General features: G+C 47.5%; 4 protein-coding genes across 4 annotated transcripts in view; 2 read left to right on the top strand and 2 right to left on the bottom strand.

Moving 5' to 3' along the window:
• tbl3 (transducin beta like 3) overlaps positions 1-1,229 on the bottom strand; it is a 17,789-nt gene extending 16,560 nt beyond the window's left edge. The window contains exons 1-4 of the mRNA XM_084460987.1: positions 1,093-1,229; positions 906-957; positions 706-801; positions 19-66 (exon numbers count right to left, since the gene is read on the bottom strand). Coding sequence (XP_084317113.1) covers positions 19-66; positions 706-801; positions 906-957; positions 1,093-1,124 — 228 coding nt within the window. The 5' untranslated portion in view covers positions 1,125-1,229. The remainder of the gene's footprint in view (positions 1-18; positions 67-705; positions 802-905; positions 958-1,092) is intronic.
• A 1,288-nt stretch (positions 1,230-2,517) lies between these two features.
• Positions 2,518-3,778, top strand: LOC311327877 (RING finger protein 151-like; the record flags this gene model as incomplete). The annotated part of the gene is made up of 3 exons (XM_084460986.1): positions 2,518-2,723; positions 3,008-3,104; positions 3,302-3,778. The coding sequence occupies 3 exons, from the start codon at positions 2,518-2,520 to the stop codon at positions 3,776-3,778; spliced, it is 780 nt and encodes a 259-aa protein (XP_084317112.1).
• A 568-nt stretch (positions 3,779-4,346) lies between these two features.
• rps2 (ribosomal protein S2) lies at positions 4,347-7,264 on the top strand. The gene is made up of 7 exons (XM_084461083.1): positions 4,347-4,368; positions 4,674-4,811; positions 4,993-5,082; positions 5,181-5,288; positions 5,811-6,144; positions 6,969-7,060; positions 7,145-7,264. The coding sequence occupies exons 2-7, from the start codon at positions 4,677-4,679 to the stop codon at positions 7,223-7,225; spliced, it is 840 nt and encodes a 279-aa protein (XP_084317209.1). The 5' UTR covers positions 4,347-4,368; positions 4,674-4,676; the 3' UTR covers positions 7,226-7,264.
• Positions 7,265-7,591: 327 nt separating this feature from the next.
• On the bottom strand, positions 7,592-10,897 carry ndufb10 (NADH:ubiquinone oxidoreductase subunit B10). The gene is made up of 4 exons (XM_084461096.1): positions 10,678-10,897; positions 9,001-9,139; positions 8,134-8,273; positions 7,592-7,727 (listed from the first exon to the last, which is right to left on the bottom strand). Exons 1-4 carry the CDS (start codon positions 10,823-10,825, stop codon positions 7,645-7,647), a joined length of 510 nt encoding a protein of 169 aa, XP_084317222.1. The 5' UTR covers positions 10,826-10,897; the 3' UTR covers positions 7,592-7,644.
• Positions 10,898-15,000: the final 4,103 nt, after the last annotated feature.

The raw sequence follows: 15,000 nt of genomic DNA, 5'->3' as shown, positions 1-15,000 counted from the left end.
TGATTGAGCGTCGCTCACCTCGTCATCGTGGCTGAGAGCAAAAGACGTGATGTCCTCCTGATCATCCTGCAATCATCCAATCAGTGGAGGTGAGATGAGAAACAAGACAGTTCTGCTACAGGGACACGCGTCTCGCGAGACGACAGAGAAGACCAAAAGGAGGGGGACACAGAGACAGAGACAGGGGGGCAGAGAGACAGGGGGGGCAGAGAGACAGGGGGGCAGAGAGACAGGGGGACAGAGAGACAGGGGGACAGAGAGACAGAGGGACAGAGAGACAGGGGGACAGAGAGACAGGGGGACAGAGAGACAGAGGGACAGAGAGACAGGGGGACAGAGACAGGGGGACAGAGAGACAGGGGGACAGAGACAGGGGGGCAGAGAGACAGGGGGGGCAGAGAGACAGGGGGACAGAGAGACAGGGGGACAGAGACAGGGGGGCAGAGAGACAGGGGGGCAGAGAGACAGGGGGACAGAGAGACAGGGGGACAGAGAGACAGGGGGACAGAGAGACAGGGGGACAGAGAGACAGGGGGGCAGAGAGACAGGGGGACAGAGAGACAGAGGGCAGAGAGACAGAGGGCAGAGAGACAGAGGGCAGAGAGACAGGGGGGCAGAGAGACAGGGGGGCAGAGAGACAGGGGGACAGAGACAGGGGGACAGAGAGACAGAGAGACAGGGGGACAGAGAGACACAGAGACCAACCTGTTCGATGCTGTGGACAATCTTCCCGGTGACGATTTGCAAGACGTTGACACGTGTCCCACATGTGCAAAATATGTATTGCTCGTCTTTACTGATCTGTACGGAAAGAGAGAGCGTCCAAATGGGTCGATTTGAGCTTCAATATCGGAGGAAAGTTGCAATTTGACATCGTTTGCACTGTCAAATGGTAAACAACTTACCTGCACTTTGCCTCCTTTGTAAAATGGCTCGATCTTGCTCGAAACCGCGTAGCTTAGAGTGAAATAGTAGATGTGTTAGCAGCTGTAGTGAACGTTTGTTTCCTAACCCAGTTATCGTGCGCCAATGCCTTAGCTTAGCATGCTAACATTAGCCAGATAACGAGGTTAATATAGGTTATTTACTTACTTTGTCTTGAACTGTAAGTTGTTATGAGCCATTTTTATTTCGTAAACGTGTGTAAAACCACCAGTCTTGTTCTTATTTTATTCAAAATGAAACATTTGCTCATCAGGAAAATCCCACATGTGTTAGAGGAGTCCCCGTCGCTCACATTAGACGTCACTCGAGAGAGAAGCGCACCGCGCTGTGATTGGCTGGAGCGGTGAACGCATGTAACGGTGGTTTGCTGATGCTATGGGGACAAAAACATGACGTAAAACCCATGGGTGCGTTCCAGAAACATAACTGGAAAACCTACATTTGCTCCATATAGTAATACCAATTGATAACAACGAACTATGCTATATTGCGCATGCGTGGTTCGTAGCATCGTTGTCCACTGACAGACGTTGGGCAGTGCTGTGTGTATGACTGATTTAATGAGACACAAATAATAGGCGACTGAAACGCTAATAAACAGTTATTACAACTTTCACTTATTGTTGAGTATCCATGTTGATTGACGTCAGCAGCTGACGTTGATGAACTCGGGATGGATTACTGGGAAAACCTCTAATTGTTCATTCTTTGCCATTGGCAACCCGATTTACATCAAACCATGATGTCACCATCAATGGCAGTGTGATGGACGATGCTAGTACTCAAGCGGACAAAAAAAGTTCTGCTTCACAGATGACAACTGACGCTCGGTGCTAGAACAGAGAGGAAAAGACACGGGCTGCTACCAGATGTCATATGTTCATATAATTTCGTGGTTTGTTCATATGTCAGTGCGCATGGTCACTCCTTTATGTGGCAGGAATGTTCATGTGTGTGGTCTATTGATAGTAGAGGGTGTGTTATTCTCGGCTCATGATAGTGTGCGATAGTGCTAACAGGGATGGAAACAGGGTAAACAGACCAGATTATGGTGAGTAGGCTATAGGAACTTACTTATTTGCTGAACATGTATCGTAATTTATATATTTAGTGTCACTTTTTTATCTTAACTATACTTATTTCTTTCTTTTTTACCAATGTTTTCCCTCCATTTCTACTATTCGAATGTTTCTATTTATTAAAAAGTAGGCTAATACTCCTAAAATTCTAAATGTTGATTAGATGTAGGGTTAAATGATTTCCTCGATATTTAAACGTGCTTATTTATTAGAGTTTAACGTTTTGTGAGGCTAAAATGTGTGGCTAGGACATTTCAAGAATATTGCTACTAAACATTGAGAATGTCCAGATCACTCACTTATTCACTTTATACACAGTAGCCAGCTATATTTAGCAGAGAATACACGGAAACCATTACAACTGCTTTGTTTAGTCACATGGTCTGGGTCATATGACGTTCCAGAACAGGTCTTTTGTCACCCACACAGGTGACAAAAGACCTAACCAGATGGCCAACCGAAATACAATATTGTGAATCAAACTCCTTGAAATATGAAGGCATATAGACTAAAGTGTGCTTGTGTCCAGGCGGATCCGGAAGCGTCTTGGCAGAGTGGCGGCTATGATGTAGAGCTATTCGTGGAGACCCCTGACTATGACCTGGTCTGCACCATATGCCAGGGGGTTCTCAGGTGCCCTGTCAGAGCGGCATGCCACCACATCTTCTGCAAGAAATGCATTTTACAATGGCTGAAAAGGTACCGGGCTCCGTCACAAACACCCATCCTACAGGGTCCATTCAAGAGAAACGTGTCTTAATTCGACTGTGACCCTGTTTACACCTCGCATTAAAATGCGTCTTGTATCGAGATTGTATCTAGATAATGATTTAGCCTGATTACATTTACACCTGGCATTAATATGCGTGAAATGTGTGGATGGATTATTATTGTTGTGTAACCCAAATTGATCCATTTAATGTAATAAAACAATGTGTGTGTGTGTGTGTGTGTGTGTGTGTGTGTGTCCCTTTCTCACATAGACAGGAGACCTGCCCCTGTTGCAGAAAGCCTGTCAATCAGAGCTTGATTTTTGTGATGTTCAAATTGAGCAAGTTAATAAGTCGCCTTAAAGTCAAGGTAATACATGAGAGGGGAATCTCACTTAGTTGCCATTCGTCGCAGAATTACGCATGAATTGCATACGGGACTCAACGATAAAGCAATCACAATACTGTGTTGCAGCACCTGATAGTAAAGAATATAGTCGATTATTACTCGGTTGTGTGATACAACGCTTGTGCCTGTAAACCCAGACTCTCTCCCTCCTCTCCTAGTGTAAAAACGAGATCCGGGGCTGCCCGGCTACCTTCCCCCTTTCCGAGCAGTACTGCCACAACATCAGCTGCCTGTTCGAGCTCATCCCCTGTCCCTACCAGGGCTGCCGGGCGCAGCTCCTCCGCCGAGACCTGGAGACCCACAGCCGCCACTGCGAGCACTGGCGCCAGCCCTGCCACATGGGCTGCGGCGCCGTCCTGTCGCACCGCACCCAGGTCCAGCACAACTGCTACAAGCAGCTGCGGCGTGAGTACGAGGCTCGCCAGAGGAACCACCGCGCCATCGCCGTGGCGCTGCAGAGGAAGATGAGGAGGATGCAGAGCGCCATGGCGCACATGAAGAGGCAGATCGGACTGATTTGCGAGAGCCTGGAGGTGATGGAGGACCTGGAGGAGGTGGAGGATGAGGGGGAGGAGGGGGAGAGCAGTGCGGGCAACAGCGCCACCTTGAGTAGCAGCAGTAACAGCAGCTCATGAGGAGTGAGAGGGACCACATCTCGGGCTTCAAGCCTTTGTTGACATTAGGCCTATTTAATATGATTATGATTATTATTATTATTGCATATCTGTCGATATTTGCATTGAATTTGTGTTGACTTGCTTTGAATTTGTGTTCATGATCAATTCTTCAATTGAAAGGAATGTATTTTGTAAATAAAGACAATGAAAAAGTTTTTGTTATATTAAATAGAACATTTAGAATTTCATTGTTTGCGTGCATAAATGACATTAATTAGCCTACTATGTCCAATTTGTGATGTTCTATCACGAGGTAAACCTGTAGCACTTTGCCTTCAGCACAAGATTATGCTCTTAGTCACTTGTTTAGAAAGGAAATGCACTTGTGAGTTCTGGTGAGTTGTAGTACAATGACTTTCTACGTTAAAACAATCATTGTAAATCGCTTTGGATGAAAGCGTCTGCTAAATGACTGTAAATAATGTAAAATGTCATGTAGCACATTCATCATAGCGTACATTTAAAGTCACGCAAAACATCGCGAGACTTGCTTCCGTATAAAGACAGACGGGACAGCTCTCAGGTCTTCTTCCTGTTCTACAGATCACGTAAGTAACGTCTCAGCATCTTTGCAATATCTCTAACATCACGTTATAGAAAATGTTCTTTTGTGTTTATAAGACAACACAGGATTGTTTGAGATGTACTTGAAACTAAATGTACTAAATGTATTGGTTAGATTTCGTGAAAGTTAAAGTTAAAGTCAAATCACGTTGCATGACGATACCGGCGGATAACGCTCGATGCGAACAACATGGCGGCTTCCTCGTTATGCTTATAGGAGAGAGACTCGTTTCTTATCCTTTATCAATCGTGGGATTTGTAATGTTATAAATATTTTTCTCGTTCTCAGCAAATGGCGGACGACGCCGGTGCTAGAGGAGGTTTCCGCGGAGGTTTCGGCTCTGGGGGCCGTGGACGCGGCAGGGGACGCGGCAGAGGACGCGGCAGGGGACGCGGTGCCAGGGGCGGCAAGTCAGAGGATAAGGAAGTAAGTTGGGTTTTTTAACTGTTTATTACGATTTTAACTCGATTTTTTTAGGAGGAGTCTTGATGAAGCTCCTTCAGCAGGCCTGGCTAGTGCCCACTAGGTGTAGCATGTGCTGGCTAGCTAACAGCATGATGATGTGGGATTTGTTCAAAAAACTACAACTCCCATCTTCCTCTTCCAGTGGGTGCCAGTGACCAAGCTGGGTCGCCTTGTGAAGGACATGAAGATCAAGTCTTTGGAGGAGATCTACCTGTACTCTCTCCCCATCAAGGTAGTTGGCGTGTTTGTTCGCTTGTGCCCATAATAAATGAATGAGACGGTGAATTTTATCCACCGTCGCTTCGGCTCATAAATGTTTTGCTTCTCTAGGAGTCCGAGATCATCGACTTCTTCCTGGGGACCGCGCTGAAGGATGAGGTGCTGAAGATTATGCCTGTCCAGAAACAGACCAGGGCAGGTCAACGCACCAGGTTCAAGGTACATTCATCCTCCACCACATGAATAACATGAGTCATTTAGCAGCTGCTTTCATCCAAGTTACTTATTATAATTGCCTTTAATGTAGGTAGTCGGTGTACTATTTTTTTTAAAGATATTTTTTAGGGCTTTTCAGCTTTAATGGGACAGGACAGTTGAGAGAGACAGGAAATGTGGGAGAGAGAGAGAGAGAGGGGAGGACATGCGGCACAGGACCCGAGCCGGGAATCGAACCCTGGTTCGCCGCGCGAAGGACTAGCCTTCATATGGGGCGTGCCTTACCCGGTGAGCTACGGGGGCGCCCCTGTAGTCATTGTACTACTAATTACCTGAATTTAAAAGTGCATCTCCCCTCTAAACTGGTGACTAAGAGCATAATCTAGTGCTAAAGCCAAAGGTGCCAGTGTAGCATTAATGTGTGCGTAAGAAGGAGGATCCTGGTAGTACTTAATTACCCCGGCACGGCTCTGTAACCGATAACGCCAAGGATGGAAACCCAAACCCGTTTCTTGTCGTCGGCAGGCCTTCGTCGCCATCGGCGACTACAACGGCCACGTGGGCCTGGGCGTGAAGTGCTCCAAGGAGGTGGCCACGGCCATCCGCGGCGCCATCATCCTGGCCAAGCTGTCCATCGTGCCCGTGAGGAGGGGCTACTGGGGGAACAAGATCGGCAAGCCCCACACCGTGCCCTGCAAGGTGACGGGACGCTGCGGCTCCGTGCTGGTGCGCCTCATCCCGGCGCCCCGCGGTACCGGCATCGTGTCGGCGCCCGTGCCCAAGAAGCTGCTCATGATGGCCGGTATCGACGATTGCTACACCTCGGCCCGAGGCTGCACCGCCACCCTGGGCAACTTCGGTAAGCGTCGCCTCGCGCCCCCCAGCGGGTCGACTGATCAGACGGTAGCCGGTCGGGAGTTTGACTTCCTTTATTCGGGGGAAGTGTGAATCGTAGGCCGCGGCGCTCGGTGTAGCGCACGCCCCGGTGGGGAAAGTGTGAATCGTAGGCCGCGGTGCTCGGTGTAGCGCACGCCCCCGTCCTCTCCTAGCTCTGCTCAGCTTCGCCTCACCCGTGGTGTCGTTGTCGTTATCGGGAGAGAAAGTAACGAGTACTCTAGTGCACGGCAGAAAGACCCCCCGGTGTCTCTTCTGTTCCCCTTTTCTGTGCTCTACATCCCACTAGGGCTGCATGATTATGACAAAAGATGATAATTGCGATTATTTGCTTCAAAATGGTAATTGCGATTAATAATTGCGATTAATATTTAATATATAATGATCAAAATGCTCCCAAATCACAGACGTTGATCCCTTTCTTGCTACTAACTCACTGACCTCGTTTTCGCTCATTTTTTCGCTACTCACGGGTACTCCTGTGACACTTGTCTTGACCTACTGCTATCTAAATTGCAGCACACTCCGCGGGAACGCATGTGATTGGTCAGACAGCAGAAGCGCCTGTGATTCGTCCGTGTAGTCCTAGCACACTCAATTCAAAGCAAAATTATTAATCACATTAATTGCGGCCTTTTGCGATTAGTTAATCGCGGAGGTCATAATCGCGATTTCGATTAATTCACGATTAATTGTGCAGCCCTACATCCCACTACTAGCGCCCACAGCGTTTTAGTGTCATGCTCCGCGAGCCGCGACGCTGACCCATCCTTTGCTCTTAACCAACAGCCAAGGCTACCTTCGACGCCATCTCCAAGACCTACAGCTACCTGACCCCCGACCTCTGGAAGGAGACCGTGTTCACCAAGTCGCCCTACCAGGTCTGTACAGAGTGTGTAGATCGGTCGATCCCCCCAGTGCATCATGGTACCAGTACGAGGTTCTGAATGTTGTTTTTGTTGCAGGAGTTCACCGACCATCTGGCCAAGACTCACACCAAGCTGTCTGTTCAGAGGACCGCGGCGGCCGTCCCGGCAACCTCCTAACTTTTATACAGAGGGTTGAATAAAAGGTTCTGAAACCACTGTCATCCCTGGAATTGAGTTATTGGATGTTAATTTGCCGTAGGGGGGGATGAGGGAGGACTTCTCTGCTTTCTTGAGTGGAGATCAGGGCCTGTGATGACGATCCAATGGTGAATTGCAAATAAAATGGTGAATTGCGAGTGGAATGATGGAGCAAGTTGGAAGTTGGGGCTTCTCGCCATAAGGGACCAAGTCTCCAAGACCTACTTGCTTTTCAGCAGAATGCATTGAAATATGGTGATTCCATAATGTCAATTTCTTGGAAGTGGCTGAAACACAAGCTTAGGGGTCATGCTGAAACATTGTGGATTGTAGAGTAAGATGAGTACTTGATTTATTTCCATAAACATTTATTTTACATGGGACTTTAGAGACAGTTTCTAGGCCTGAGTCTGCGCCATCATCCGCTCCTTCTGCTTCATCAGACACTTCCTGCCGCTGGCGTACGCTCCCAGATCTCCGTCTGAAACAAGAGGGCTGGCTGTCACAACGCACACGCCAACAGTGCTGTTATGGAAGTTATTACTTCCTTAGGGCTGAGTTGAGAACTGTATTATGATTTAAAATCGATCTTACTTTGAAGCTTTTAAACACATGAATCTGGCGTATTAGAGAAGCTAGCTAGTGTTAGAGCTGAGGGAAGGCAATGATTCATTCATTTTTGGAAATCAGTATCGATACCCAGCCCTAGTATTGATGTGTTGCATAACTTGGCAGTCATGTAATTAAGGTTACAGCAAAAAAAAAAGTTTTTAGTAACACTAACCGAATTGATATCGAATCGAATTGAATCGTGATAATCGATTCTGAACCTTGTGAATCGGAATCGATTCTTGAAATTCGCCTCGATACCCAGCCCTGGTACGTACAGCGTGACTGGTAGGCCTGTGTCACTTGCTCGAAGTCCTGGAGCTCCTTGGCGCAGTTCTGGTGATAGCTGGTCCCCTCCCTCTGCTGACACGCCCTCAGACGTTCCTGGACGACCTTCACGATCTCCTGGTCCACCTTACTGAGGAGGGGGGGGTGACAACACAGCGGTCAGATACTGGACTTGAGTAACGCCTACCAAAGACTTGGTCAGAAGTGGGTCACGCACATCCCAAATGAATTAAGAAGGCAGGTGCTGGACTAAAAAAGCAGATGGATCAAATAAAAGATATTTTCTTTGATACATATTTTCTTTGATACCAAAGACTTGGAAAATACTTTTAAAAGACTGACACCCTCTCACGTATAAAGACAAAGTCGATTGTTTTGTCACAGACTACGATTTTGCAAAGATTAGGATCATGCAGGTTAATTTGCATAAACCAAGACTAAAAACTTAGGATCATATTTAACATGTTTGATTTTATCAGAGGTTCAAGACGAGAAAAAGACTGACTCATGATTTTATTCCGACATTGGAAATTTGTCTGCGACAGTGAAATCAGGTGAGAAGTCGTTTAGTGAGGCCGGCATTAGGATAACAGATACCGCTGATATAGCTTGAAGCTATGAGTTATTAATGACAATTTAGTTAATATAAATTCAATACCGTTTACACATTGATAAATAAAGACAACTCTTCTTCTACAACGTGTTTTAGAGAGGTATATAATATGTACAGTTTGCTCCAATTATACACTTAACACCTGCGTTGAAATTAGCAATAACATCTCACTTCACTCAGGCCATGATGTGTTAGTAGGGCAGGGACAAAAGTCTCCTGAATAATTAGGGTTCTCAAAACGTACTGGTCTCTCCTCCACTGCATCTCTGCCTCGTAGTAGCAGGTATAGTCTCCCTCGTAACACTCGATCAGCTCGGGGACACGCCGGAACTTCTGGTGGTAGTAGTAGTACTTGTTCTTGGACTGGATTCCCTCTGTGATACCTGGGATGCAAGGCAAAGAGAAAAGTCAAATAGTTAGCACAGCCATCACTTCACTCCAGGGTCTTGATACATTGAACGAAAGTGCCATATGCAAAGATGTCGATTAAAGTCGCACTGAAACGGACGTTTGAGATCATCTAACTTCCGTAGTTTGACGTATTTCCGACGCAAACAAGCTATGAGGGTGGGACGTATGTTTAGAGGAATTTGATTGGAACATTGACAAGTGGGCGGGTTTTAAGAACTTTAGACAGATTCGATAGAAGGATAGCGTTGATTGACGGGTGGATGTCGTGAGATTATTGGTCTAAAATCTAAGGTACCTGTTGTCGTCATTGCGCGTGACCTACCGTTTTCCAGGAAGTAAGAAATTATATACTTTGATATAAGATTACAACAAAAGTAGAATTTTGTATTTTTTTTTTAGCATACATCGTTGAATAGGTGAACACTATGACCAGTTATGTGAACCAAAATGGGACAGAATGCTTTTTTCATTTCAGTGCGACTTTAAGGCTGTGTTTCGTGTCAGTGTCCGAAATGCATACTACCTGCTACTTGCTATATACTAGGCACTATATAGTAGGCATACTACATACTATATACTACCTACTATATAGTAGGCGAAATACAGTATGCACAGTTTTGATGTAGCATGCTGCATCTCGCCTACTATATAGCAGGTAGTATGCATTTCGGACACGGCCTGTATCTGTTTTGTGTGGAATTTCTGCTGGAGAGGGATTAATAATATTAATATTATTACATATTATGACTGCCAACAATAACAACTAGCTAGCAAGCTAGCTGTGCGGCCTGCAATGGGCTAAGCTACAATCAGGGGTGTAGTGGACTATAAATCAAACAGACTCTAGAATCAGGGGTGTAGTGGACTGTAAATCAAACAGACTCTAGAATCAGGGGTGTAGTGGACTGTAAATCAAACAGACTCTAGAATCAGGGGTGTAGTGGACTGTAAATCAAACAGACTCTAGAATCAGGGGTGTAGTGGACTATAAATCAAACAGACTCAATTTAGCCAACTCTTTAAAAATGAGTCTGAGAGTTTATTCTGCTATTTTCTGATCAACTGTGTTAATCAATCAATCAATCAATCAATCAAAGCTTTATTTAATTTAGTTAATCAATGAGGGAAACCAGGTGGGAACCCACCTCTATTCATATAAAATACATATATTTATATATAAATAAAATAAAATACCTCTATTCACCACTACACCCCTGACTAGCATGGCTGGCTAACCTTACATCAACATGACAGTTGGTGCAAAATAACATTCGCTAAATATTTTAATAATCGATTTGTTATTGTGTAAAGTAATACCAGTAATGTTACTGCTCACAATAACAAGTGAGTTGATGTTCAAGAGAGTTTGATATTAGCCAGTTAGCTTAGCTTAGCTTAGCCTAGCTTAGCCTAGCATAGCCTAGCATAGCCTAGCTTAGCGTAGCCAGCCCTAGCCTAGCTTAGCCTAGCCTAGCATAGCCTAGCCTAGCCTAGCCTAGCATTAGCTTACCTTTGAAAGTGGTGACAGGAAGGTCCACAGAATAGTAGAAGAGCTTGGACAGGATCCGGGCCGGGTTGGGAAGAGCTGTCTGTTTGTCCACAACCGGGGTTTGCCGGGGAGGCTCCGGATACGCATCTTTATCGAAGTCTTGAGGCATTATTGCTTTATTTTGTTACTGATAAAACGAGCAATTCCCTTCGATTCGACCTCGTCTGCTCGACTTTCGAGGCTGCGCATGCGTGGAGCGAACAACATGGAGACTAGAGGTCATAGACGTTCATACAAATATATATCTTGTCAAATTGACTGCCATTTGTATGGTATTTCAAAACCTACACACTGTTGTTTTTATATACGCTGGTATACTACATATTTAATTAAATTCTACTTTTGAAAGCAGAGGTCGAAGGTGAAAGGTCAGAGCTTTCAATATGTTGGTGTAATTCTTACAATGTCCCGTAGATGGCGATCAAGGACCATAACGCCCCACCATAACTCTCAGTGCAACTTTCTATGCTGCATCTAAGTGCAGGTTACTGTTGCATATTACTATTTTCATTCAGAAAATAGACTCAACACCTGACAGACTCAACACCTGACCCCCTGAGAAAGACTCAACACCTGACCCCCTGAGAAAGACTCAACACCTGACCCCCTGAGAAAGACTCAACACCTGACCCCCTGAGTCAGACTCAACACCTGACCCCCTGAGACAGACTCAACACCTGACCCCCTGAGACAGACTCAACACCTGACCCCCTGAGACAGACTCAACACCTGACCCCCTGAGACAGACTCAACACCTGACCCCCTGAGACAGACTCAACACCTGACCCCCTGAGACAGACTCATGGTGCCCATCGCCCCCCCGTGCTGGCCTCCCTCCACTGGCTTCCTGTTCGCTTCAGGATTGATTTTAAAATCTTAATGTTTATTTTTAAGGCTCTACATGGTTTGGCCCCCCACTATCTGGCTGAACTGATTCAAGTTCGTGCGACATCTAGAACCCTGAGGTCCTCCTCCGAGACTCTTTTATTAGTCCCTAGATCGAGACTTAAGACCAAGGGTGACCGAGCTTTTGCGGTGGCTGGCCCAAAGCTCTGGAACAGCCTCCCTCCACACATTAGACACGCACAGAACCTAGGGCTCTTTAAGTCTCAGCTTAAAACGCACTTGTTCTCACTGGCTTTTGAGGCCTGATAGCCTACATCCCCTGTCCTGTTCTGTGTCCTGTCCTTTTATTGTTCTGTGATTATGTGCACTTTATTCTGTTTTTTGTTTTAGTTTATTTTATATATTGTACAGCACTTTGGTGCAACTTCGGTTGATTTTAAACGTGCTTTATAAATAAAGTTGACCTTGACCTTGACCTTCTCTCTCCCTTCCCTCCCTCCCCTCCCTCCCTTTCCTCCCTCTCCCTCCCCTCCCTCCCTCCCTCCCTCTTCTCCCTCCCCTCCCTTTCTCTCCCCTCCCTCCCTCTCCTCCCTCCCTCCCCTCCCTACCTTCCCTCTCTCTCCTCCCTCCCCTCCCTCTCTCCCTCCTCCCTCCCCTCCCCCCCCCTTCCCTCCCTCTCCCCCCCTCCCCTCCCTCCCTCCCTCCCCTCCCTCTCTCCCCTCCCTCTCCCCCCCCCTTCCCTCCCTCTCTCTCCCCTCCCTCCCCTCCCTCTCCCCCCCTCCTTCCCTCCCTCTCTCTCCCTCTCTCTCCCCTCCCTCCCTCCCTCCCCTCCCTCCCCTCCCTCCCTCCCCTCTCAGGAGCTGACAGCCACAGGCTCGTGTGAAAGTGAATACGTCTCCTTAACTGGGCCAGCCACCAAATTAGAGCCCGGGACAGAGTATCATCTTAAGCATGACCGTTACCCCAGCCCTCCTCTCTGTCTCTTTCTGTCCCTCGCCTGGACGCAAACACAGACATGGTCAGTCCTCTTCCCGTCTCTTCCTCTCTTTCTCACCTCACGGACACCCCTGTGTCCACTCTTCTTACCGCGGGGGTCCTAGGTCCTGGGTGTAGCTGTGGGGATTGTTTGGGGGTGTTTGGGGGTGTTTTGTGAGGGTGAGCAGTGTAGAAGAGGGGTCTTGAGGGGTCTTGTCGTGGCTGTTTGTGGGGTGACCACGTGGAGTTGGGAAATGGCGTCTACTTTTTTGCACGTGGTCTCCGGACTGTGGTTGTCGTGTTTCATTCATCCCTGTGATTCTGATCGCGGTCTCACAGTTTCCCGTTTAACTTAAAACCTTTTATCTGATATTTTCTTAACCCTTTCGATACGACCACGTCACCGGCAACATTTTTAAAAATATCTAACAAATATTTAATAATATTAAAAAAATATCTAACAAATCTAAAAAATTCCTCACTCCAACACTTGCTGGAAGCTGAGAAACTGCGCTTTCTAGTATTATAGGGAAAATCCAATTAATATTCAAAATGTTGTCACTGTACGTTCAGGGTTAAAAGGGTTTTAACTGACTGTAAGGCAAGGCAGGTTTATTTGTAGCACATTTTAGCAACAAAGCAATTCAAAGTGTTTTAAATGAGACATTAAACGCCTCAAGACAAAGTGCAAGAACATAAAAGGTCATAAAACGAAATGCAAAAAAAGGACATTTGAAATAAAATGTAAGAAAAATAAAATACAGTACTGCAAATGTTCTGGTAAAAAAAAGCACCATTTTGTTTATGAACTCTCTGTATCTACGACCATCAAATGTTACACCTGTTTAACCGTCCTGCTACTGACCTTTCACCTGCATACGCAGAGTTTGACTAATGTTCAAGTGAGTGGCAGAACTGTTTTAGAGTTTTTTATCAAGGTGGTAATTTAAGACGATAAATTGTCATGTTTACTTTTGGCCTTAGAATATGACTGAGGTTGTATGATCTGGTTTGTCCAGATCTACTTGGAGCCGATCTACTGTGTGACTCCATGTCATAAGAGTGTCACTCCGGTCCAGTCTGCCTTATGAGACGGCGCACACACACACACACACACACACACACACACACGCACACACGCACACACACACACACACACACACACACACACACACACACACACACACACACACACACACATACACACACATGTCGTCCTGAGGAGTCGTTGGACCAGAGCACAGACATGACTATTCATTCTCAAAATACAGCCCCCCCCCCCCCATGCTCTCCTGGACCCCCACACCTGTTCCAGACAGGGCCCCCCCCCCCCCCCCCCATGCTCTCCTGGACCCCCACACCTGTTCCAGACAGGGCCCCCCCCCCCCCCCCCATGCTCTCCTGGACCCCCACACCTGTTCCAGACAGGGCCCCCCCCCCCCCCCCATGCTCTCCTGGACCCCCACACCTGTTCCAGACTGGGGGCCCGGCTGCCATGCGGGACATAAACATGGGGGGGGCTCTGGGGGGGGATGTGTGAACGGTGTGGAGGGGGACCTCTCTAGTCTGGTGTCCAGTGGCAGGACCAAGACCAAGACCAGGACCAAGACCAAGACCAGGTCCAAGACCAGGACCAAGACCAGGACCAGGACCAAGACCAGGACCAGGACCAAGACCAGGACCAGGACCAGGACCAGGACCAGAACCAGGACCAGAACCAAGACCAAGACCAGGACCAAGACCAAGACCAGGACCAAGACCAAGACCAAGACCAGGACCAAGACCAAGACCAGGACCAAGACCAAGACCAGGACCAAGACCAAGACCAAGACCAGGACCAAGACCAAGACCAAGACCAAGACCAAGACCAAGACCAAGACCAAGACCAGGACCAAGACCAAGACCAAGACCAGGACCAGGACCAGGACCAGGACCAAGACCAGGACCAGGACCAGGACCAAGACCAGGACCAGGACCAGGACCAAGACCAGGACCAAGACCAAGACCAAGACCAAGACCAGGACCAGGACCAAGACCAAGACCAGGACCAGGACCAAGACCAAGACCAGGACCAGGACCAAGACCAGGACCAAGACCAAGACCAAGACCAGGACCAGGACCAAGACCAAGACCAGGACCAGGACCAAGACCAGACCAGGACCAAGACCAAGACCAGGACCAGGACCAGGACCAAGACCAGACCAGGACCAAGACCAAGACCAGGACCAGGACCAGGACCAGGACCAAGACCAGGACCAAGACCAAGACCAGGACCAAGACCAGGACCAGGACCAGGACCAGGACCAGGACCAAGATCAAGACCAAGACCAAGACCAAGACCAAGACCAAGACCAAGACCAAGACCAGGACCAGGACCAAGACCAGGACCCAGGGCCCGGCCCGGGCCCGACATCAGCTTTCATGCTATACTACTGCTATACGTTTATTGTGGATTAATATATC

Source organism: Borostomias antarcticus (genome assembly GCF_949987555.1).
Source record: "Borostomias antarcticus genome assembly, chromosome: 35".
Taxonomy (NCBI): domain Eukaryota; kingdom Metazoa; phylum Chordata; class Actinopteri; order Stomiiformes; family Stomiidae; genus Borostomias; species Borostomias antarcticus.
Note: the sequence above shows the minus strand (reverse complement) of the source record. Positions and strands in the feature narration are given on the sequence as shown.